Genomic DNA, 25,835 nt, shown 5'->3' with positions numbered 1-25,835 from the left:
GCCAGCACTGTCGGATGGGGCCTCTAGGAAGGCTCATTAGGGGCTGCTTCAGCTGGCACGCTCCTCGTGCCCCTGCTCTTCCTCCTCTGTCGGCCTAGAATTTGGGGAGAAAAAAATATGGGTCCCTAATAACAGCATAGAACTGCTATATCAACCCAGAACCTCCTCATTTTTATGCAGAAAATTAGAAACTTGGTTTTTTAAGTCACTGCTGAGTTTTCTGTTACATGCAGCCTCATTCACATCCTGACTGACAAAAGTCAAATACAATAGTGTATCTTTCATAAATACAGCACCGAGAAACAGGCAGAACAAACAACTTTTCCTTTAAGGGATGAAGAAACTCAGATTTATGAGTTAAAAGTGGATTATCCAAAGTTACACTATCAATAAATAACTCAAGACATGAACCCACATGTTCAGATTTTTGGTTGATAAAGTGTTCTTTCTACCGTCACACTCTGCTTCTGCTGCGACCAATTTGTCTTCAAGTAATGCTGAATAAACCACAGCTCCAAAGTCTGACATTCACCACCTAAGAGGTTCTCTCAATGTGATCATTCATTTAATAACTTCTATCATTTCATGGGTATAAAGGATAATAAATTATCAATTCCCTCTACCAAATGCAGAATTATTTAAAGACTGTTAGTGAGCTGTGAATACCTCATTTAATAGAACTTTTAGTACTAATGTAATTCTACTCTTTGAAAGAAAAGGCTACCTTAATCCTTTCAAATAATTGCTCTATTTTGCTTTTCTTTAAATCCCTTTAAAAGTCCAAGGTAAAAAATTATCATTTTCTCCCCTATAATTCTTATACAAATTGTACTTTCACTTTTTTGCATCTCTTGTTAATTACATGATGTTATCTACATTAATCCTATTCGGGAAGCACTGATAACTTTGGTTACAAAAAAAAGATGAAAACTTGGCATAAATTGCTTAGCACAAAGTTAATCATACAATGCAAAGAATAAAGAGGCTCTAACAGCTATTATGAGACTTATCAGCTTCCTTAAAAGGGTCAGTTGGTATATGTTAATAAGACTAATTAAATACCTTAACAATGTCATTGAAACTTCATGAATCTTTCAATGAATTACAACCTTCCTCTACAACATGTTTTCATTTATTAATCTCACTTAAAATGCAAAGAACTACTTAAGAAACCAATAGACACTTAAGAACACCTCTCAGTTAATTCTGATTAAATGGGTTAAATGCAAAAAATAAAGACCACTAGTGGCCCCTGACATAATTAAAATTATAGCCCTCTATCATAATGTTAATCCTCTTATTTCAGTATTTTCCAGAGATTTCTTTCTCTTTCAGGTTGTGCTGTTTGAATACCTACATTCACTTTCCTAGAAGGTAATTTTCTATCTACAGATACATCCTAAATATTTTGAAGAAGCATATACTTAGTGCCAAGCACTAGGTTTCATACAGGGGAAAGCAGGAGTCGGGGAGGACACCACATGGACTTAAATACATCAGGAAAATGTTATTAGTTCAAGCAGTAAAACCAGAGCATGCACCACAAGTTATAACATCTTTAGTACAAAATACTGCATTTGGTGAAACTAAGACTAGTTATTTATATTATTTCATAAAATGCAAAACCCTCTATTCCTGCACCTTACCCCTCCCATTCTTCTCCCCAAAGACCCCATCCAAGGACAGGCCCCACCACAGGACACTCTTCCACCTCAGCACTTAGTGGCTGGTACGATCTTACATAGTTGTGATTCAGCTTACCAGACCCAACCATTTTTACCCTGTTTACTGAGGTGCATTTTAATATTTAGAGAGAAAGGGAGAAGGTACAGCACGGTTAAGAGATTCAGATTGCCTTTGTTCCAATCCTACTTTCTGCACTCAGTTATGTGAACTCAAGTAATTTAATCTTTCCAAGACTCAGTTTCCCCATCTATAAAATGGAGAAAATGATACCTTCATAAAGTTGAACACAAGCTCTCAGCAAAATCTGGGTTACAGGAATCACTCCATCATTTTGTTCACGTCCCACTGATCCTCAGCAGTGTACGCTCTAGGAAAACTGTATTTCCTCATTCAAAGAAGACTGATTAAAAAGCAAAGCAGCAGTATCAGCTCTGCCAACTGAAAGCACAGGACCTGTCTGCTTTAAGTTCCCCTCTGTGAATACACCTGTCATATGACTCACAATTTGCACTCTTAGCTACTTACCAAAACCTATGTTCACACAAAAGCTACACACAAATGTTTAGAGCAACTTTATTCATAACAGCCAAAGATTAGAAATAATCCAACTATCCAAATGGTAAATGGATAAACAAACAGTGGTACATCCATACAATGGAATAATACTCATCAATAAAAAAGGACAAACTACTAATAGGGGCAACAAAATGGATGAATGAATCTCAAATGCACTGTGCTAAGTGGAAGAAGCCATTCAAGAGGAAATACGCCATACGATTCCATTTATATGACACAACTTTAGGAACAGAAAACAGATCAGCAGTTATCAGGGGCTGGGGTGGGGAGAGGGGCTGACCACAAAGGGGCAGCGTGAGGCAGTCTTTTGGGGTGATGGAACTATTCTCTATCTTAATTGTGGTGATCATACAACTGTATGCATTTGTTAAAATTCACAGGCTTGTACATCGAAAGGATTAAATTTTAAAAATAAAAAAAATTTCTAATCTTTGGAAGAAGTACTTTCAGGTACTTTACAATAAAATAAGGCCTTTTCCAAGTTTATCTTAAAATGCATCTAAACAAAACTACAGGTCTTCAAAGACTCCTGGGAAAATAAATATTTAAAGAAAAAATTGGTGTGCTTTGCAAGATACATCAACAAAAACAGGCTGTAGAGATTTTCTTGGCACAGACTGGATTTCTAAGACTGAAACTTCGCCTTACTGTTAGCATTTCATTGGCTGAATTATTTAATTACAGATCAGCAAACCGTACTCAAAGTTTAAGTCTACTATACATGGCACTATATATCTGGGGAGGATTTATGAAAGGTTTTCATTTCAATATAATAGTTTTATTTAGCCAAAAATTAAACAAAATAGTGCATCACACACTTTTATAATGCAGTTTTTACAATGTGGCTTAATGGCTCAGTAACTGTACAAGAAAACCATTTTATATTTCCATGAGTATTCGTTCCCTGGCCTTTGAGCTATGCATGTGGACTCCCACCCACCCTATCTCTACCCAACACATACAATGTGTGGTGACAAGACAGCAAGTCAAGTCAACGGGGTTCTGAATTCTATATCCACCATATTTAATAGCTGTTACCACAGTGTTTAGCTGCTCCTGTTACTGCTGCAGATGGGAATTCATTGATATGATTAAATTTGATGGTATGATAATGTATGGTAATCACGATTAATCAGAAACCCACCAGCAAATGGAGGATGTTGGGTATTATGTCACCTGCATTTTAAACTGCACTCTCTCCTTGCAAGCCTGACAATGCCTGACAGCTGGAAGGGTCTCATCCCACATTCGCCTGCTACTACTCATAGATCTGATAAGAGAAAATGCCCATCATTCCTCCCCTATCTTAAGTGCTAATAATTACAAGACAGTGCAGGCAAGTTGTAAAAACAGTAAGGATTCAAAAGAAAGATGGGACAAAGTCTGGATTCACATCTGCATGGGCTATAATCAGAAAGAAATGCAATTTGATGCAGCAGTCTCATCAAACATGATTTGCATGAAATGCTGTGTAAAACACATCCAGGAAGTGTCAATCACCACCACCTGATACCATGCACCCCGTTACATGGAAACAGAATGCAGTCAGATCTACCTGTGAAGTGCTGTAACTACACAGCAAATGCAAATGGAAACCTCAGTTATCGGGTCTATCTAAAGTAAGGTAATCGCTAAGAAGACTAATTTAAACTCAAAACTATAGTAGCATTTTTAAAGATAATTTTTAGTTTTAATTTAAACAAAGATCACGAATTATTCAGCAGCCAAACTACTTAGCATTTAACTGGCTACCCTGAAATACCAGCATTTACCTGACGCAGCAGCGCAAAATCATGAATGAATGGGTTTTAAATTACCATGGTTCAAGAATCTTTACAATGTGAGTTACTTGGGATTTACCCATATGCTTAAAAACAGCAACTGCACTGACACCAAAAACAAATTAGGTTATTTAGCAAAATCTCAAAGCAACACTTTAAAGTATTACTAATCAACATTTTAGTTTTACTTTTTTTTTTAAGTGGGCAAACTTTAAAAACAATAAACATCTCTTTGAGGACAAATACATAACTGGAAAATATACTTACGATAAGGAAAGGACTTAAAACTTTGTATTAATGACAAAAACATCAGGGAGAGCCTTTGTGGAAAAAGAAACCTATCAGACTAATCAATGTGTACAAGAAAGAACATTTCAATTTAAAATCGAATTCATGGGCCGGCCCGGTGGCACAAGTGGTTAAGTGCACGTGCTCCGCTGCAGCAGCCTGGGGTTCGCCGGTTCGGATCCCGAGCGCGCACCGACGCACCGCTTGGCAAGCCATGCTGTGGCGGCGTCCCATATAAAGAGGAGAAAGATGGGCACGGATGTTAGCCCAGGGCCAGTCTTCCTCAGCAAAAAAAAAAAAAAAAGAGGAGGATTGGCAGGTGTTAGCACAGGGCTGATCTTCCTCACAAAAAAAATAAATAAAATAAAATAAAATAGAATTCAAATAGACACAAAGATAGAAGCTTACTTGCAGAAGGGTAAACTAGCCTCCCCATCCCCACTCTTCTACAACAAACCAAAAAAGAAAACCACAACTGTTCCGTGAAATTACATTCAAAGGTCCTGATGTGAACGAAGACATTTCATGAGTGGACTGGGGGGTGGCAGGTGGCTAGATAGCAAGACTGGACAGAACAAAGGGAGCTGAAATGGAGGAGGGATAGTCACTCAGCACCTCAAACTCCTGTGGGCATGTGCTTACTTCCTGTCCAACCAGCTCTCTTAAGTACTCACTATTGAAATAATGGAGATATATTTTTCATTTGGCAGATTAATATTCTGATATGAAAAAGACCCTTTCTCTGATATACTATCAACTGAGATATATTTCCAAAAAGAATTCAAAACTCTGATTTGAAAAAATAAAATAGTTGTGGAAACAAAAGTTTGAGTGAAAAGAGACATTTTAGAATTGAGCCCTAACAGCTATATCTGTAACTAAAATTAAATACATGAATCGAATTTTTAGATGGAAACCTAAATTACAAAGCACTTCACTGAATTCCATAAACAAGGGAATATGGGAGGAAATCCCATCCAGACGCAAAAACTACCACCCTCAAGTGATGGCTCAGCACCAAGAGCTAACGCAGTATTTTCTAAAACGATCAAAAATAAGAATCCTTTTCCTATGACGGTTACTACTTCGACATTCAAATCTTTGTTTTAAAAACTTTATTCAATTTTCTAAATAAGATTCATTAATAGGAAATAAAAACACTAGTTTTGCTACATCAAGCATACCCTAGAATACCAAATTTGGCCTAAGATTTAAATTTTTTTAAATAATTCTATGAAAAATAGTGTTTCATATTAGGTTGCCTAGAGTTCTCTGTGATTTTTAGTTAAAAAACTGGATGCATTATCATTTAGTACAATTTCTAGGCTTACGAGTTCTAAATTAAGAATTTCTCAAGTTTTCATAAAATTATGATACAAAATGGACTTTTAAGAAAGTAAAGTTTGCCATTGTTGAGGAAGTGAAGGAACACCTCAGCAGTAATACCAACTATATTCTAATTCCTTCACAATTTGGAAATCTAGTGGTATTTCTGCCTATTGTCTGCGTTTTTTTTACTCTACAGTCAGTAGGGGTAGAGCTGAATTCTTGTATAGTTAAATGCACATGATGTAATTCTACTGTGCAAATTCACATACGTATCCTTGAAAACAAAAAGTAAAAAATTAAAATATATACCCATTCTCTACACTACTTATTTTATGTAGGGTTCCTAATAAGTAGCAAAATAACAATATTAAATTCATGTGCTCACTTATTCAACAACTATTTATCTGCACCTTCTGCGCACAGGGCCCAGGGCCAGGTCGGCTCCACTAAGCACAGGATGACTGGGACAGAACTTTATCTACTGACATGAATGAGGTACTCACACGATTCAAGTAAGCAATATGAAGCTGTCCATAAGAACATTACCTATCCTAGGAACAACGGGAATTCATTAAAGGGGCTTAGGCTGGGCAAAGACAAGATCACAATGAACTTCACTTATGTTCAATAGATTTCTGTAATTCAAATCTTTTTGTGTGCCAAGGAAGTACACTAATGCAAATACATCCTATGATGAATCTGAAATTAGGCTTACCAACTTGAATGTTTCATCAGTTTATTTGTGTGTGTGTACAGGCATCTTACAAAGCAAAATTCAGTTTAACAAATATTGACTGAACCCCTCCTTTTTAGAAAGTACCAGGACAGAGCCCACAGGGCACACTGTCTGTGTGTAAGAAATCTCCAAGGGGTTGGAGTAAGAAACCTCCAAGAGGTTTGTTAAGCCACAACAATACCGTCTTCACTTTTTATAATTTACTCAGGTGAAAACTGGCTTAAGGGCGGAAGTTGGGGTTCATTTAACTATGCTTGGTCCGTTTTACGGTTTAGTTGTCCAGACAAGAAGCATGCAGAGCACTCAGCACGAAGGAGAAACTTACTAACGTTCACAAAACTATGTTTACGTTGATTAGCAACAAAGTTTAATCTAGTAGTAGCGAAGGAAAAAAATAATTTTACCCAAACAAGATCCAGTGTAGGTAGAACAACAGAAGATGGCCTAGAGTTAGTCTCCCTTCCCAACAATATTTTATTGGACTTTTAAAAAACATAATACTCTACCATATTTTTTAAAAATAGATTCCACATTTGATTATTTTCCCTAAGGGAGACTCATTACAGAAATAAGCAGAGCATTGCATTTTCAAGACTACAAGTTCACTGTAACTTCTGCTTAAGATCTAGTATTTGGGGCTTAAAGTAAGATATAATACATGTTAAACAGTCATAAATAAATGAGGTGAAGAAAACATTTCTCAAATCATAGTATATACATGACTAATTTCTGGCCCAACTATTTCCTATCACCCCCACACACTTCCCATCTCAAAAACAGTAACAAAACAAAACATTATGCCTTACAGAAACTTTTTCAAAAGCGGTTCAACAGTATTTACTACCCTCCAAGTACTATATAACTTAAAAATAAGCTCAATTTCTCACAAAGAAATTTTCTTTTATTATCCTCTTATAATATCTTCAAGTATTGTGAAGTGTGCTTCTTCTAGTGTCAGATACAATTTATATTTGCACAACACAAAAATGTACAAGTAGATGAAAATTGCAAATGATTATTCTAATTTTATATTCATAAACACAGTTTTATAAAAATATCGATCACATACAACATTGCTTTATGTTTTTCTTAAACTACAACTGCTTTTTTACATCAAGTTTTATCCCTATATTGCAAAAAAGCATAAGAACAAGTCCAATAATGATTTTAACACAAACACTCACAATCTTGAGAAAGAGCAAAAGTACTTAAAATGGTAGTGCTCTACAATAACTAGCAGTTAAACTACTTCACCAGAAGAAAAGTACCTAATGACTAAAATCATACATGCTTATCCTTGGGTAATGCAATTAATAAATCTTAGCTATTTAGACAAGTGCTTCAAATAGAGAATTATACTCAATAAATATCATCTAATTAAAAAAAACCGGTAGAACCAATATGAATCCATTTTAGAAACCATATCATAATTTATAAATAATAACTACAAATCAAAGAAGTTTCTAAAAAATAATCTGAACCTTAAATCTAATACCGATTTTATTTTGGAATAATCATCTTGACTATACATCTAAATCCTTCATTAAAACCTTTTTGGCTAAATGCAATACATAAATATGGTATCTAATGAAGTATCAAAGCTAGAGTCAAATAGGTCATTTAGGTATTTCCTGAACACCAGATTGTTTAGCCTAAACAAAACTGCATCTGTTTTATATAAAAATGAAATAAAATTTTATAGTCTGGTCCATTTTTTCAACATTGTTTTTCGAAAGAACATGTCCTCACTGATTTAACAAAACCAGGAACTAACTACAAATTGAACCAAAAACTCAAATAAAACTTAAACAGCTACAACAATTTAATAGACATTTTTCTTCTAGTTAAAACATGTTAGAAGAATAGATAAACTTATGGAAAATACAGGAAAGTGTGTGTGGAGGTAGAGAGAGAGAATGTGTGAACTAATTTTAAAATATAAAATCAATGACTCATTAAGACCTTTGAGGGTTTTTTAAAACAAGTAGAGGTCTCATTACCATTCCCTAGAATTTCATACACACACCCACACGTACACAGACGCACGTGGGCCCCCCCCCACGCACACACACACACTATAATAAAGGCTCTTTCTCATTTAACATAAGGCAATAATAAAATCAAAATTCATATTCTTTAAGACGAAAGGCATTCTACTGATGATCCTGATTCAACAATTTTACAGTTAAACAAAATTAATTCCATTCTCAAAAATCCATTGACCTTAAGCTTTTCACAAACATTTTCCACTGCAAAAATTACTGTCAATATTTACAAATCCTTAAACTTATACTTAGCTGGAACCACTCGTATTTGCTATATTAATATTTCTTAGTAAATGTATGCTCATCCCTATCAGAGTGGAAGGAACAGCTGCTACTCACTGGGAATCTCTGGGGTCCTACAGCAGGTCTTGGCTGGCTCGGGACTGGCAGCAAGGGCACTGCGGGAAAAACACCTTTCATTACAAACATGCTTTATTTCACATCCAAACCCACCGGCAGAGGAGTATATTAAGTTTAATATAAAATACAGACTATGGGTACAACACATATAATATGTTAAGTTCACATTTAAGCTAAGTGCTTAATATTTTTACAATTCCATAAAGGGAAAGGGAAGAATACAACTTTGGTCTTCAGCATACAAAACTACAAGCAGAAGCCTCAATTTCAACAGTGAATACCTATTTAGAATTAAAATATTTTGCAACAAAAGAAGATATTATTCCTCTAAAATAAAAGACTGATTTTGTATTCCACATCCATATCCAGGTTATCCAAGCTTCTAATCCCAGTTATGTTTCCTGACTCCAATCAAATACAAATTTATATCTAAATCCTCCAGCATCATGAACGAGAGGGAGGGAGAGAGGGAAGGAGCAAGTGAAGCAGGCAGAGAAAGGAAAATACACACACCCTTGGTACTGTTACAAAGAACAACCCACTATGCCAAGACTTTTAGTTTGTTTTTGTTTTGTTTTTTGTTTTTCAACAAGCAGAATTCCCATTGATCTACCAGAAGAACAAGGAAACAAACAATTTTAAAACAGACATTTTATATAACAGGGAAGAAGCCAGATGTTAGTTTCACACCCTGGGGCTAAATCCGGTATGTTTAAGCTATTTAAAACATATATGTTATACTGATCTTGATTTGGGGGGAGAAAAAAAATCACCACGTGAGTGGTGACTGCTATACGGTGATAGGCTGTATCTTTCATTAAAATGTGCTGCCAGATGGATCTAGTAAGCTCTCAGATTGTCAGGTGTTAAGGGCTGAACTGTAGCCCCTCCCAAATTCATATGCTGAAGTCCTAACCCCTAGTACCTCAGAACGTGACTGTATTTGGAGATGGGGCCTTTAAAGAAGAAGTAATTAAGGTAAAATGAGGTCATGTGGGTGGGCCCTGATCGAATCTGACTGGTGTCCTTATAAGAAGAGAAGATTAGGACATAGACACGCACAGAGGAACAACCACATGACGACACGGCAAGAATAACATAGTGGTATAACATAGATATTTTTAATTTAAGAAATTTCTGATAAATGAGAAATATAGAAATGATATAGCTTAAAAGTCAATCAAAATTACTCTAAATTAGAGTGCTAAGATAAACTATGTTTTATTTACTATGATTACTCAAGGAATTCTGTTCATTAAGCCTTGTAATTAATGTCATACTTCCACAGGTCCAATTTAAACTGGTAGTGTGTATGTATGGGACTGTGCCACTACTTGATCAAAGGCAAAGTGTGACTGAAAGAAACTTACTTGATAAAATGTAAAAACGGCAGAAGTCCATCCCTCTCTTGAGAGTCTAATCCAGTGAGTCAAAATTTCAAAATGAAAGTGAGTCAATCGTAAGACTTTATATAAAATAGGATCCAGCCCCCAAATCTATGCAGCTAGCTAAAAGGCACTGGGGTATATCAATTACATACTTAAAGCAAAATATTAGATTCTGAAGTAGAGAAAGAAAAAACTAGAGTATCCTTGACCTCAAAAGATGATAATGAAAGTGAGGAAGAAAAAAACTACATATTAAACAATATAAAGACTTTTTTTTTTTTGGTGAGGAGGATTGGCCCTGAGCTAAGATCTATTGCCAATCTTTCTCTTTTTTTTTTGGCTGAGGAAGATTGGCCCTCAGCTAACATCTGTGCCCACCTTCCTCTATTGTGTATGTGGGATGCCGCCACAACATGGCTCGATGAGTGGTGTAGGTCCACGTGCAGGATCCAAACCCACGAACCCAGGCCGCCAAAGCGGAGCGCGCCAAACTTAACCCCTATGCCTCTGGGCCAGCCCCATAAAGACAATGTTTTTAAAATTAAGTACGAAATATAAAATACTTAGACCTTCAAGAATTTGTACCACGTATTTTTAAACTTGGGATTTAAACATCAATTCCTAGCAAATAATTCCAATACAATGAAAGGGTAAAAATGTGTAAATCTCTTTAACCAGGGTGGACTGAGAGCAAGAAACCTAGGAGGGATCTCTGGGAAGAAATCTAATCATAATTAATAGATTTCTTACAGAGAAGCCTTCTGATTAGCTGGCAATTTTTTTTAATAAACTGTAAAAAATAACAAAAGAGAAATCTTTGTCTTAAAGTTGACAAAAGAGAACATCTGAGAACAGGTGTGACAGGAGCAGATCAGAAACCTAGTCCAAGAGCAGAGAGAGAGCCTTGTTCAGACCGTCAAACTGTCTGCAAACTGTCCTCATGGGAGCCTTGCAGTCTACGGGGTTTGCAAGCAGGGAGACACTTCTGCCTATCTGCCTCCCTCTCCACTGCGAACAGAAGAGAATTTAAAACTTGTAATGTTAACAGACCATTCTAGTCGAACATTGAACTCTGAATATTTGATATTTAATATTTTTATCTTTCTGTTGTCCCATGTATTTAATGGACTAAAGTGATTAAGTTTTCAATTCATTACAACAGTTATAATAGTGAAAATCTGGAAAATAAGTTAAATTTCCATCAAAACCGGTTAATCACAATATGATGGAACATTCTTCATCCTTGAAAAGAAAATATACACCATCAGGAAAAGATGTGCATACGTTGTTAATTTTTAAAAAACACCTTTAAACTGCCTAAGGCTCTGAGAATCACTGGGTTACTCTATCTTGTACACATAGGAGACATCCAGACGTTCAGGCTCTCTCAAGAACTGCGACTTTCTACGTGAGCTCACTCACTCACTACTGAATGAGCAACTGCCTCAAGTGTTCTCCATGTATACCCAGCAAGGACAAGTCTCCCCTCTCCCTGTGTCAGCGTATCTCAAGATCAAAAGTACATTAAAGAGAAGAAACGTGTCGCACTTAAGCACGCGTCTCCATTACGAAAAACATTTAGCTGGTTCTAAGAGTTTAAAACCTGTTGTCTGAAAGCTGATCTTGTATTTACTGAATCATGGATGAGCTTTGGGGTGCAAGGCCTGCATTCGATACCCCTCAGGCTGTTGACTTCAGGCAAGGCACACTCTTTTCATGCCTGGAGGACATCTTGGGGTTTCCCTTACAGCCTTCCCCCTGTGCAGTTTTAATAGTATTCATTATTAGGCTAAAGAAAACCTGTGTACCTTACCAACTGCCTGTTTTCCACTCACTTTTACAAGGAAATACACACTCAGTTTTACAAGGAAATACACATTAACAGATGCTGACATCAGTAAAATTATTCCGACAAATTAGATTTACTGCAGTTGCATGTCTTGGGAAACCACTGCGGAAAGGGCTCCTTCAGTGAGTCATCCTTGCCCTTCACGCAGCATGCGCTGGGTCGTTCATTCATCCCACAGCTGCTGAGGAGACACAGGCGGTGTGCAGGTCTCAGGGACTACAGTGGTAAGCACAACAGCCACCCTGCCTGCCCTTGGGAGCTCAGAGCCCTAGGAGAAGGTGAGGCCAAGGAGTGACTCTAAAACAGGGTGGGGACAAGTGAAGGGATCAGTCAAGGGGGGGGTCAGAGACCCACAGGTGCTAACCTTGCTTCGACCCTCCAGCATGTGTACAACAAGAGTAGTGTCCTATAGGGACACACAGACACTGACTCCCCACACTCATGGCCAGCCTGCCACTGTCACAGCACTCTGCTCCAAGGCCACAGGAGAATTTCATAGTGCCTCAAGGCCACTGGCCTTCTCCCACACTCCAAGTCCTACCTCAGGCTTCTCCCCAACTCCCGAAACTTCTCAATCACGCCTTTTGGAATTCCCAGTTCATCGTCAGCAGAACCCATGATGGCCTCAGCCTTCTTCTTGCTCTAAAGGAAACCTAGCTCTCCCAAAGGACAAGGTGAGGTGGGATCTTTTTTGGTCCTCAGTGCTGTTTCAGACCTCAGTTTTGGATCTCATGTCATCAAACAACACCACTCACCATCCCCTGCTGCTGTCCATCTATTGGTCAAACCACTGCTCTTGTGTCTCAGAGCTGAGCTCCCAGCTCACCACCACTGTCTTCAACACTAGCCCTGTCTTTAGTCTTGGCAGAGATGGTGCTTCCAGAACCCTGCTTCTCGGGTCCCTGACCAGCATCGTCCATGCCATCTTGGCCATATCCCAGACCTGGTCATTATCAATCACCCTTCCACAATGTCTACGCATCCCCCTTCTTACCACCTTCTGCCTTTCCACCTCACTCCCTCCAGAACCCTGATTTGACTGACTGTAGACTCTACAGAGATCTCCAATGACCTCCTTTCCACTATCTCCTGGCCCCTTATCACCTGACACTCCACGGTCCATTGTTATAAGCATTGCTGCCCCTCTATTGCTCTGTCAACACCTTGATTCTAGCAAATCCAACTCTCTGTCTATGCCACATCTGACACAGAAAGGTGAACATGGCTGGAGAAAAATGCACAACCACACGATGACTGGTCTGACTCTTAAGTTCATGACCACACGGCTTGAGTGAGCTTCAGTGCTGCCCAGTACCCCTTCTATCTCCCTCTCTCCTCTCCTAGAGAAAGACTTCATAACTTCTCTCCCCTCCTCAGATCTTCAACATTTCCTCCTACCTCCTCCCTCTTAGCTGCTTACGACTCATATCAGGAAAGAACTTAATAAGACTCCTCCACCTACTATACCCACCCACTCTCAGCATCTCCACCCGGCCTTCTGCTGCCCCAGCATCTGTACAAGACCCTTCTGTGCCGCTCCATCATCACATCCCTGCCACCGGGTACTGGATCCCAGTACCAGGGATAAGTTTTCCCCTTCACCAGCATTAGTGATTTTTTTCCTTTTCAACTAGCTGCTAAGTTTCTCATTTTTAAATAAAAAACTTGCTTTCAAGCCCACTTCCTCCTACCAATTATCATCCAACTTCTGTTTTAGCAAAACACCTTCAAAGACTGTCAATACACTGATCTCCTACTTCTGTGCCCCCCATTCCCTCTCAAACGCACCTCAGTGAGGCATGGACCTCTTCCACTTCACTAAAACCACCTCGTCAAAATCCTGACCCCCTACTGCTGAGTGCAGCCTCAGCCTGCAGTCCACTCTCCACTGACCCGTCAGCAGGCCTCCTGGCTGGCCCTCGGTGGCCATTTTCTCCTCTGCTCCTCGTCGTCTACACACTCAGGTTCCTCCTGCCCTCCGCCCTGCAGACCCCCACCTCTCATATCCACTGCCCCAGGTTCCAGGCCTCAGTCTCCCCCAACATATCGACATCCCTTCTCTGGGTCTCTCACTGGGTGCCGGCTCTAGATCCATCTATGTGCCAACAACCCCCCAACTTGTATTAAAGCCCAGACCCCTCGTCTGAACTCTTATTAACTGCATACTTGACACCTCCACCTGCATGTCTTATTGGTATCTCAAATTTAACACATCTAGAGCAGAACTTTTGGTCTTTCCCCTTAAAACCTGCTCTCCCCCATCTCAGGTAATGCAACTCCATCCCTCAAATGCTCAGGCTCCCCAGGCTCACTTTTGCCTCCTCTCTCTCTCTCTCTCTCTCACCCAGTGAATCACCAAATCCTACTGGCTCTGTCCTGAATTATATCCAGCATCTGACCACTTTTCACTATGGCTGCTAGCACCCTGAGCTGAGCCACTGTCACTTGTTACCTGGATTACCATAGTCACCTCCTAGCTGAACGCCTGGCTTCCACCCCTACCACCCTACAGCCCACTCCCAACACGGCAGCAAGAATGATCCTTTTAAAACCTAAACCACAGCACATCATTCCTCCGCTCAGATCCCTTAATGGCGGCCCATTTCACTCAGAGTAAAAGCCGAGCTCTTAGAACAGCTCACAGGTCTCAACCCGTGTCCTATGTCTCTTCTCTGCTTTCACTACTTCACTAACAGCACGTCGTCTCCTGGTGGTTACCCGAACACAGATGGCATGGTCTCACCTGAAGTAAGACCACTACACTTGCTGACCCCTCTGCCTGGAGCACTGTCCTCTGAAAGTCACATCCCTCGCTCCCTGACCATCAACTTTTACCTTCGCAACGAAGCCTACCCTTGTCCCTTCCTCTGCTCTATGTCTGTCCCTGCATTTTCATCCTCTAACATGCCACATAACATTCTTATTGATTATGTTTATTGCTCACTGACTAGCTCTGTCTGCTAGAAAGCAAGACTGTGAATGCAAAAAGCATTGTTTTTGTTCACCAACGTATTTCAGATGCCAGAAAGACAGCAGTATCGCAATCAACGTGTGCTGAACAGATGCATGAAGATATGCTCCATATCAACAGCTCAAAACCAGTTTCCTAGCTTCAGGAACATGTGTCTGCAATAATAACACAACAGGTTATCCCCTTAGAATTAATAACTAAAAGATGGGTTTGTGCCCCCCTACAGCTAGCACCAGGACTCAAGGGGAGCACGCCAAGAAGAAGCTGAGGGGAACACTCACCATGCAAGCATTCTCTCCAGGGAACTGACGAAGAATCCCAACTCAGACACTTCCACAATTACCTCTAATGCCCTTTAAATTTAGAACGTTTTCTCAGTACCTTCCACTAAATTATAAAACAAAAGATATACATTTTTAAGCAAATGAGCTTGGCCCATCAAGCTAGCACGAGTCTAAGTGGGTGGGGAAGGAATCAAGGAAGCCAAGTCACCCTTACAGACGTGACCGTGACAACTATCGACCACAGTGACACTTCAGCGATCAAGGCACAGTAACTCGTAACTTTACAACAGCAAAGGAGACACGTACCTTGAACGGGCGTCACCACCGCCCCTTTGAAGTGGGGATTTATGTGTATGTTCTTGGGCTGCTGTGGGGTCACGGGGGGAGGCGTCATCATCACCCTCGGGGCCTCTAGCTGGGGCGGCATGTGCATTCCTTGAGGAGGGGAAGGGTGGTGCGGGTGCTGTAGGGGAAGCAGAGGCTGCAGCTGCTGCTGCTGGAACAGACTTCTAATTGGCTGCTGCTGAGGCGGTGGCGGCGGAGGCGGAGGCGGAGGCTGAGGCTGTGGAGGAGGAATTAATCTTGGAGAGTGTGTCTACAAACCACAAAAAAAGACAAATTGATAGAAATCAGTATTTAAAAGAAAAGTAAAAGAATGCTGATGCGTTATGGATTTACACTGATTACACTGTAAAAGTTATGACTTAGAAACAAATTCATAGTTAACAACTTGTATAGGGGCCGGCCCCGTGGCGTAGCGGTTAAGTGTGTGCGCTCCGCTACTGGCAGCCCGGGTTCGGATCCCGGGTGTGCACCGACGCACCGCTTGTCCAGCCATGCTGAGGCCGCGTCCCACATACAAGCATCTAGAAGGATGTGCAACTATGACATACAACTATCTGCTGGGGCTTTGGGGAGAAAAAGGGGGAAAAAAGGAGGAGGATTGGCAATAGATGTTATAGCTCAGGGCCAGTCTTCCTCAGGAAAAAGAGAAGGATTGGCATGGATGTTAGCTCACGGCTGATCTTCCTCACAAAAAAAGAAAAAAACTTGTATAAAACAGCAGGATAAATAAGCTGCTCCGCCGGTTCACAGCGAAGGCTACTGTCTCACAACGTGAGGCAATCTCAGGGCAAGGAGGAAAATGGCAACCCCAACCACTTTGCACGGATTCCAAAAGAAAATACTACAGTTCAACCAACAAAACTGCCCACAAGGAGCCAAGCGCTGCGCTGAGGACACAACATAAGCTGCTCTCAGCCCTCTCTGCACAGTCAGTCCTGCTCCTCCTCCTCCAGAAAACCTTATCAAAAAGACAGAGCTGTGCACAAGCAACCCTACTGGAAAGGAGGCTTCAGAAAAGGACAAAGGGCTACAAAGAGCTTAAATGCCCCGAGGGGCTGGGAGAAAGCGCCTGACAGGGCGGCATCCGAACTGGGAAGGAGGAAAGCGATGTGCCCTGCAGTGCGAGTAATGGAATAACTGGAAGAAGCAGAGAAGCAGAAAGACACACCTGCTGGGTAGATGAGAGGGAGACCAGTGTGGCTACAGCCTTGTAAAAAGAAGACGGAGGCAGGCAAGGGTGTGAAAATACACACTCAAAGAGGTCAAGGATCTGGAGGTTGTTCTGTGAGGAGGAAACCAACAACAGCAGCAAAAGCTGCCAAGCACTGAGCCCAGCCTGCATTTTAAGCACCTAATGACAGGCCGGTATATGAAGTAACTGACCGACTCCTAACAGTCCTGTGAAGTGGGTCCTTATCATTACTTCCTTTTACAAGACCAGGTAGCTGGGAAGCAGAAGAGCTGGAATGGAATTCAGAGAACCTGATTCCACAAGTCTGCTTATAACCACTAATCAAACTAGCCACACTTCACAGAAGAGGCAGAACACTACTACTGAGCCGTGTAACACAAGCTGTTTTGCCTGGGATGACGCCAAATGATGGAGGCTTTTGAATTCCAAGTGACGGATCTGTTATTACGCCATATACAACGTATATGATGAGAAATCATTGATGATGACTTGACAGGAAGATTATCACTAATAGTATGTGAGATGGACGACGGTAAAGAAGATGGAAGAAGACAGACCATTTAACAGGCCATTGCAAGAACTGAATGGAAGAAATGGCCACGGTCTGATGAAGAACAATAGGAAGGAGACATTTCAGAGGAACAATGAGAATTTTGAAACCAAACTGTATATGGCCTTGACTTACCTATCCTTCCTCAGGGAGGACTTTTTCAAAGATTCCAGTCTAGCTTAAATCCCCAGCTAATCATGCTCCCAGAATACAGCATGTTCCCTCCTCTAATTCATGATGTTTGTGAAGTACACATCTGCACACGAGAGTGGGGATCTTGTCTATCTTGTTCACCACTGAATCCCCATGGACAGCACATTAACTGACAGGGACATCTGAGTTCAATCTGAAGTGAACTGAGAATGAGCACAACGCAGGGTCATTCACTCAAGAGCATACAGGACTTTTAAGAGAATCACGTTTTAAACAAACGGAGTTTAGGGCCTTCGAGACACCCATGTGGAGAGGTACAGGGCAGCTAGGAACCAGAGAAACTTAGAGCTAGCAAGAGGTTTGGGCTGGAGAGAGATTCGCGCAGAGATGGCAGATGGTAGCAAGGACAATGCTGCCGAGGAAGAGAGAGCTCTAACAAGAGGACTGAGAACAATGTAGCTAAAAAAAAGGAGAGAAGACACACTGCTAGAAGATAGAGTGCGCCCCCAAATAAGAGAGATTCAACAAAGAGGAGCTCATCAGTGATGACCAGGGCCCCAGGGCATGGTCCAACAGGAAGGAGTGAGAAAGGTGAGGTGGCGATTCTGAGAGCACATTCAGGAGAGTGAGAAGAACGAAGTCCAGGCAGCAAGGGACTAACCAAGTAGAAAATGGACGGAAGCAAAGACATGAGCAAAGAATATTCTCTCTAAAACTTTGGTGGTGAAGAGTCAAGGAGACAGACAGCTCTCGGGTGGGGAGTGACTGGGATCAAGAGTATTTGTGATTTGAGGGTGGATACAGGTGGAAGTGAGGTTGAGTTCATTTCAGATTGCTTCAGTCTTTTCAGTAAACTACAATTTTAAAACACTACTGACTAGCAAGGATGAGTGTTGAGCTCACAGTCCAAAGCCCCATTAGGATGACTCAGCTCAGCTATGGATTTATTCCCAATTCACAGTGAGCTCTAGGATCCACATCAGTCATCAGAATTGCAGAGGGAGGGACTCAGGTCAACTTACACTTGGGTAACCTTTTAAAAGGGTTCACATATCCTCTCAGTTGAGCTCCTCTAAAGGAGGCAAGCTAGGCATAGAGTACTTCGTCTCCTTATGAATAAGAAAACAGGGAGTTAATCACTTTTCCAGGATCATGGAGACGCAAGTATACAAAAACAGGTCTCCTGTTTGGTTGTTTCCCCACAGGAGGTCCAAATAACTGGATTGGCTGTTCAATATATGGCAAGTGGGGGCAAGGATAAAGGACAGGGAAGAAAACGCAGAAACTAAGGTCTAGCCTTTGTGCTATTCGAGAATTAAAAACAAAACAACTGTACGAGCAAATGGCAGTTATTAATTTCATCAACTTCTTTATGCTGTAATCAACTCACTTACTTCTCTTCCCTTCCTTTACAGTAAAATTGGAATTCTCATGCTAAAACAGTAAGTCGTCTTTTCTACTTTTGTTATTTCACAAATGAATGCCTCCTAAAATATAACATTTCTACACAGAGGCAAAGTGTGGTTTCCCCTAAATTCAGATAAAAGTGTAGTAGGGGCATGTGGTAGACAGAGTTGACATATATTTGTATTAAATAAATTTCTCCTTGAAGACTGAATTCTGAAAGAAAAAGCCATAAAATCCTAAAGCTAACTAAAAAAAAATTCACTACAATTCTTGTCTTTACTTCTGAGATATCTTGTCTTTGAAATACAGATAAAATTGAAATTAAGTTGAAATTATAAGTATATGATTTATTCCTAAATTATGAAAAATTTTTTTGGATATGATACTCTAAGAGTAACTGCTATATTTAAGGAAAAACTTATGGTAAATAGTACAAAGGAAAAAATATTTTTATAAAATAAACAATACTGCCTAGATTCTATACGTACTAAATTCAGTATTTTAAGTTGGTGCACTTCTCTACAAGCAGAAGATAAAAGCAAGATTCCTCTGTGATTCTTGTCAGTTGAGGACATCAGGTCTTTTGGTACTTCTTTCTTCACTAAGTAGTTGCATACAGAATTATTTTTTACTACCTGAATCCTAAAGGGCTAAATTTAAAAATTTTCCATTTGTTCAAAAGTTTTTGGCTATCACAATAAAAGTGTAAACATTACCACCACGGGAGGCTGTGTCGGAAGCAGAGCAGGTCTGTGGTCTTTCATTCTTCCCCGCTCACTGTTCTCTCTTCTCTGGTCTCCCATTCCACGACACATTAAAGAGCCTCCTCGCCTTCCTCCCCGCCTTGAACCATAGCGTCCCTGCTTATGCTGTCGCTCTCTTTCTTCAAATTCAAGCAACGCAGCTTTGGCTTCTGCTGAAAGCTCTATTTGAAAAGATGCACATGTGTTAGACACCTTCAAATAGCCTAAACTAGATTGACAGGGAGAAAACAGGAAAGAAACACATGACAATGAAACTCTGGAACACCAAGTGCTTCACCCACAATAAATAACTAAACTAGCAGTAGCAAGTAGGATACACTCAGCAACACTCACAACCCATTAGTGAGACCTGGTACATGAAGACATGCTTTCCCCTTGTAATAAAATACAAGTATCTCCTGTAAACTTTAAAGCACTTTCATTTGAGACCACTAAAATACGCTAAGGGAAGCTAATAAGGGGCTGAAGTTCAATTTAACCACCAGCCTTGAGCTGCTAGGCACTTTGCAATCATTTTCTCTTTCACTGACAGGAGATGACACAGGTCAGGACCCAGCTCCACCAGTCTTACACCAGTATAATTTTCTTAGTGAAACCAGTTGAAGTGTTATTAATGCACAGTGGCACAGAGACTAAAAAAAAAAAACAAATTCCTGATTGTTCTCATTTAAAAACAAAACTATGAATGAAATCACAAAATTCCATAAAGAATGGAAAACTCATTTAATACTACTATCATCTCAAATTTTCAGATTAAAAAAAACTTTACTCTGTGAAGAAAGATTTATATTCATGCAGTCTGATACGGAAGCCATATCAAATGAGAGCAAAGTCACATAAGAAAAAGCCTATTAATGCAAACATTTGTGGGACACCCAGTAGGTGCTCACCTCTGACCAGTGCTTTAGGGATACAAAAAATACGGACTCTGGAGCTAAGAAACTTTAGTTGGCACATTATTCTAAATTCCTAAAAGAATAAACCTGACTTATTCAAATAGAGTTCCTTTATTTTAAATTATTATCTAAGCTGTAATAACACTTCTTATATTAATAAATGTTTACCTCCTAAAGATTTCATTGAATTCTACTGACAAAGATTCGTATGCCTTCTTCCACAGTGAAGGGTAAATTTTAAGTATCACCAGTTTATCTCCTCCCTTGGATTCCATAATCATCTCCAAACTCTTCCAAAATCTCTAAGCCACACTTCATTTTCTTAAAATTGTTTCTATGGTATTCTCCTCCCTTTCAAATAAATCTAGACCCCATTCAAAAGAAAATTTAATCTCTTCTTAACAAGTACAGACTTTTATTCTAATCTTGATGACATGACTGGTTCACATACACATTTTATGCAGTGAATCAGCAATTATTTTTCTAGTGGTTCTAAGTGTCAAGATTAATTTCACTAACACCAGTAATAAAATGGTTTCAAATGACATCTTTAATCAGCAAGGAAAAATGCTTTCCTCCAATTGAGACAAGCTGTCAGAAAAGGTCACCAAAATATGACAGGATGGAAATTACATTTGTAACTTCAACTGAAATGTTAATTTCCCTTTAAGTGTTTTCTGAACTATGGCCATATTCTAAAGTAAAGATATATGGTTCAATGTAACTAAGTTTTACGCTGTATTGTCCCTTTCTAAAATGTGCTTAAGAAAAACATTTGCATATAAATAATTTTATAATAGTTGGACTAATACATAAAGAATATTTATAGAAAACAGTTTATTTGGAAAAATAAAAATAACAAATGAGTTTTTTACAAGATAACTGAATCAAGAAATTTGTAAAAACCTTGCAAATACAAGGACCGCTGTGTACACTTAGGGCAGTAGGAGCCTACTGCTGGCACTAGCAATCTTGAACTGTTTATTACTAGATGAAAACAGTTTTCCCACAGATCCCTTACGTTAAACAAAATTAAGATATTTCAAGAAAACATTATGTGGGCATAATTAAGAATGTTCTTTAGGCTAAAGCAATAAAATAAAATTTAACATATTACATGTGCCAATGAAACTTAGGATATCGTAAAATCTAGATACCTACCCATAGATAATAAGTAAAAATGTCTAATTAAAATAAATGTAGTCTTCCATTTATTGCTTGTATTGCTTTCAAAGAGAATCTGAGGTCCACCTCCTAGAGTAAAAGAACTGGTAGCTCTGAATCTCTGCGCTGGTAAATGATACCCACTTTTTAGAGATGGCTTTTGAAATTTCCACTCAAAATAAATCATTCCCTTACACATGTAAGTTCTAGAAACCCTTCTCAACTGGGTTCTGTGAGAGAATTAAGCCCTTTTCCTCTTAGGCATCCTTTGCATGTAATGAATGAATTTATCTCCTAAGTATGTAGTTTTCTACCATCCTTGGGAAAACTGAGAAACAGTCACATTACCTATGAGGTTTAATTCCCAAAATCCTGGTTAAGGAAAAAAGCTCACTACTTAAGATCTTAACCTAGATGAAAGCTCAAAATTCTACTTCTAATCTAATCTGAATTCAAAATACAAATCAGCAACTGTGTACTAGGCTTCGTAACTGTCAAGACCAGCATATACTTCGTGTTCTTCATATTTAAGGATGACATCATATATTTGAATGTGAAAAAAGACTAAAAGTGACCAAAACGCCCTTCTAGATTGTGAAGAGAACTCACTATTGCACACGCAGACTAAAGGGTCAGAAACAGAGCATGCTGGAGCATTATTTCATTCTTCTCAAGAATGAAGTGTTCTCAACATTAATCAATGATATCACAAAGTAATTGTTTTTATTTGTATTCAAAAAGTTAAAAGACATCATTTGTCAAGAAATACATATCATATGAGACAACATACGTACTCTGGTAGCAAGATATTTTAATCTCATTACAAAGAGTAGGTAAACAGCTTTATACAATCAAATAAATGCAAGTACTTCTATACAGAACCTGACACTGGTATTTCTATCACCAGGAGCACACAAATAAACTGATGAGTAAAAACCCATACAAATTTCTAGTTTACCAAATACTGTGGCAGCTTCTCACTCAATAAATATTTTTCTTATATATAAAATTAACCTTTTGTTGGGAGTGGGGGTGTCAAGGTAATAAGGGAGCTCACTGTTTTAGGAAACCAATCTTTAAGAAAAATCCTTTTTGTACTAGGAATAATCCTAACTTTTCAGTTACTAGAAAACTAATGTTTCCAAACACTAAGCTTTCTTAGGTTAGGCCTCACAAATATGGAGCAGAGAAAGATAATTTTAAGCACCATTTTCACTTCCCCTAGTATCTAGCAAAACAATCACATTCTGCACAAATCCTTTTTTTTAATATTTAAAAGAATGGTGAATGATCAAATTGTTTATGCTTACAGCCACTACTCTGCCTCTAAAGACCCCAGGCCCTCTCCCCCCATATTTAAAGGAGCCAACTTGCCCACCACTAACCCCTTCCAGCCTCTTGTCTCAGGATAACATGACTATAAAGCTGCCAGATGCCTTGAAAAGAGAAAAAAAAAGAAGATTTGACACAAGTACTTTAATAAAGGAAGTAGAAATGACCCTGAAAAGAATGAAATGAGGTAAAAGTCTTGAAAAGAAAGAGATGCAGGAATGAAACAAACACAAATTATGAACACAGGCAGGCTGGACATTTCAGAACACGTTGTCAGTGCTTGGGCTGAGGTAAAACGAACTGAGACGAGATGACCTTAGCTGAGGACCAGTGGGTGGACAGAGGCAGAGCCATCGAGGGTCAGGGGAGGGTGACTCACAAAATCCAGAGTGGCTTATACGGAGCTGGATGCAGAGGAGAAAGGCCCCCATTCCTAATGGTGACTGTCAAGTGATTTCACATCCTTAAAACTTGTAGCTATCCCAGTTATTATGATTTGATATGTCAGTTTCCCCAATTTATGTAACAAAGCCACCATGACTACAAAAAAGCAGAAAAGTGATAATTCACCACCCACAACCCCATGTGGCACCTACCCTGGCTTGGGAAAGCCCTATGCCAATTCTCTAATAAGCCGCTGCCCACTGCCCTCTGGTGTTCAGCCAGGGGTGCCATCTTTCCCTTGTTCTTATTCCAGCCCGAGACTGAGAAGTCTGCTCCAGTCAGCTTGTTCTGTAATGTTACCAATCCCTCCTACTGAAGGATACTTCTGTTTTTTCTCATCCTCCTGTTTTAAGACTGCTGCTTCATCTCCTTTTACCCAAGGTCCACTTCAGATCCTTTCTTAGAAACTTACACTGTCTTGGTTCAGACCAACTGGTAACTTTATACCATAACTTGAGAAAAGCCTAGGGAAATCTTGACCCAAAAGGTAGAGGAGGAAATTGGAGGGGGAAGAAGTAAGAATGCTAAGATTCTAAAACAATCTCTATAAATTTCACTTAGTAAAGTAACATGATGGACTGGCTCACTACAGTCATGTGTCACCTATGATGGGGATACGTTCTGAGAAAGGCATCGTTAGGTGATTTCGTCCTTGTGCGAACATCATAGTGTGTCCTTACACAAACCTAGACAGCGCAGCCTACTTCATGCCTACGCTATATGCCACTAATCTTATGGTCCCACTTACAGGACCGCTGTATCTGTGGTTTGTGGTTGCCCAAAACGTCACTATGTGGCGCATGACTGTACTGTTAACTGGTGCATTTTGGTAGCTTAGTGTCCTCACACAGAATTCATATCTGCCACTTAAAAGATATATGCTCATGTTTCTGACTGAAAATGGCTATAAATAACGATTTTAAGAAGCAATAAAGGTAATTTCTTGATTTTTACTTTGACCAAGACCAGAGAGCAGGTACAACCCTCTGTCCTTCCACCCTCCCACCTTCCTCTCTGGATTTAAGCTACAATAGTCCAGTGGTTCTTAAAGTACAGGTTCCAGAGGAGCAGGAGCAGCATCACCTGGGAACTCATCACAAATGCAACTTTCTTGGGCTCCACCCTAAACCTACTGAATCAGAAGAGCTGGGAGTAGGTCCAGGAATCTGTGTTTTAACAAGCCTTCTGAGTGATTCTGTTGCTCACTCAAATTTGAGAACCCTTGCTTTATTCTTTGCAATGGACACTGGGAAAAAACATACAGAGAGGGTAGGGTCAACACTGAAAAAGACTCTCTGTTGATCAGCAACAGCCTGCTGTAGATCTTGAATAGCAGGGCTTGCTCAAAACGTTCAATTGATTATGTCTATAAAAGCAGTCACCTTGTCTCATTAAACACTCAGAAATGGAATATAGAAGAAGAAAACACAGAAAAGATGGTTATAATGTCACCAAAAGGTACAAAATAAAAGTAGTCTGGTACAGAATTAGCCCTGGCAACCTTCCAGGTCTCAGGAAGAGTCAAATGGCCCTGTACCATCCCCATGCCACCTTCCCAGAGACAGCCAGGAACCACAAGGTATGCAGAAGAGTAGGTCTAGGCCATTGACTCCAGATGAAAACTATTAAAAAAACAAACAATCAAATATTTTATTCAAATATTTTTAATTCAGAAGACAGTCATTTTTATAGAATGACTCTTACAGCACCATAACTCTAACCTCACACAGACCATTCACCCTCTGGATGGCATGCATAATATCTATAAAGTCAACTTTTTTTTACCTATTTGATTGATCATAACCGTACTATGGAAGAAGTTGAAATGGGAGTGAAGAAGGATGGGAGACAGGCAAAAAAAGTTACCCAAAGTTTCTGGAATGTTCCTTCTTTCTCTAGTTACATCTGAGAGCCTAATAATTGTTCCTTCTTTCCTTTCAGTTTTGAAACGTAATCGTCCAGATTCTTCATCATCATCATCTTCTTCATCTGATTCTTCTTTTATGTCCTTCTGCAGTTCCAAAGTTTCCATACCTCCCTACATTGCAGAAATACAAAACAAAAAGGGAGGGAAAGTGAGCTCACATTCTTTTAAATTAAATATTGAAAAATGATTAAAATATATAAATATAAGTTCTTTATATTTAACATATAAAAATACTGCAAAATGTCCTATTATAAGGCCATGTGAGACACTAAACTGATTCCAGGAGAAAATAATCTCCAACATTAAAAATTAACTTAATGTTAGAAAAAGTCCAAATTCCTGCTTGTAGTTAATATACAAAGTCCTAT

General features: G+C 39.5%; 1 protein-coding gene across 5 annotated transcripts in view; it reads right to left on the bottom strand.

Annotated features, from left to right (window-relative positions):
* The window catches only part of RBM33 (RNA binding motif protein 33), a 152,896-nt gene that overhangs the window by 55,814 nt on the left and 71,247 nt on the right, over positions 1-25,835 (bottom strand). For all 5 annotated transcript variants that reach the window (XM_087433658.1, XM_087433637.1, XM_087433643.1 and 2 more), the window contains 4 exons: positions 25,407-25,578; positions 19,657-19,865; positions 15,600-15,888; positions 8,781-8,839 (listed from right to left, as the gene is read on the bottom strand). In XM_087433658.1, the coding sequence (XP_087289784.1) occupies positions 8,781-8,839; positions 15,600-15,888; positions 19,657-19,865; positions 25,407-25,578 (729 nt within the window). The remainder of the gene's footprint in view (positions 1-8,780; positions 8,840-15,599; positions 15,889-19,656; positions 19,866-25,406; positions 25,579-25,835) is intronic.

The sequence above is a fragment of the Ceratotherium simum genome, chromosome 1 (genome assembly GCF_057802395.1).
Source record: "Ceratotherium simum simum isolate JZ-2026a chromosome 1, ASM5780239v1, whole genome shotgun sequence".
In the NCBI taxonomy this organism is placed as follows: Eukaryota; Metazoa; Chordata; class Mammalia; order Perissodactyla; family Rhinocerotidae; genus Ceratotherium; species Ceratotherium simum.
The sequence above is the reverse complement of the archived record's forward strand: the minus strand, read 5'-3'. Positions and strand labels throughout refer to the sequence as shown.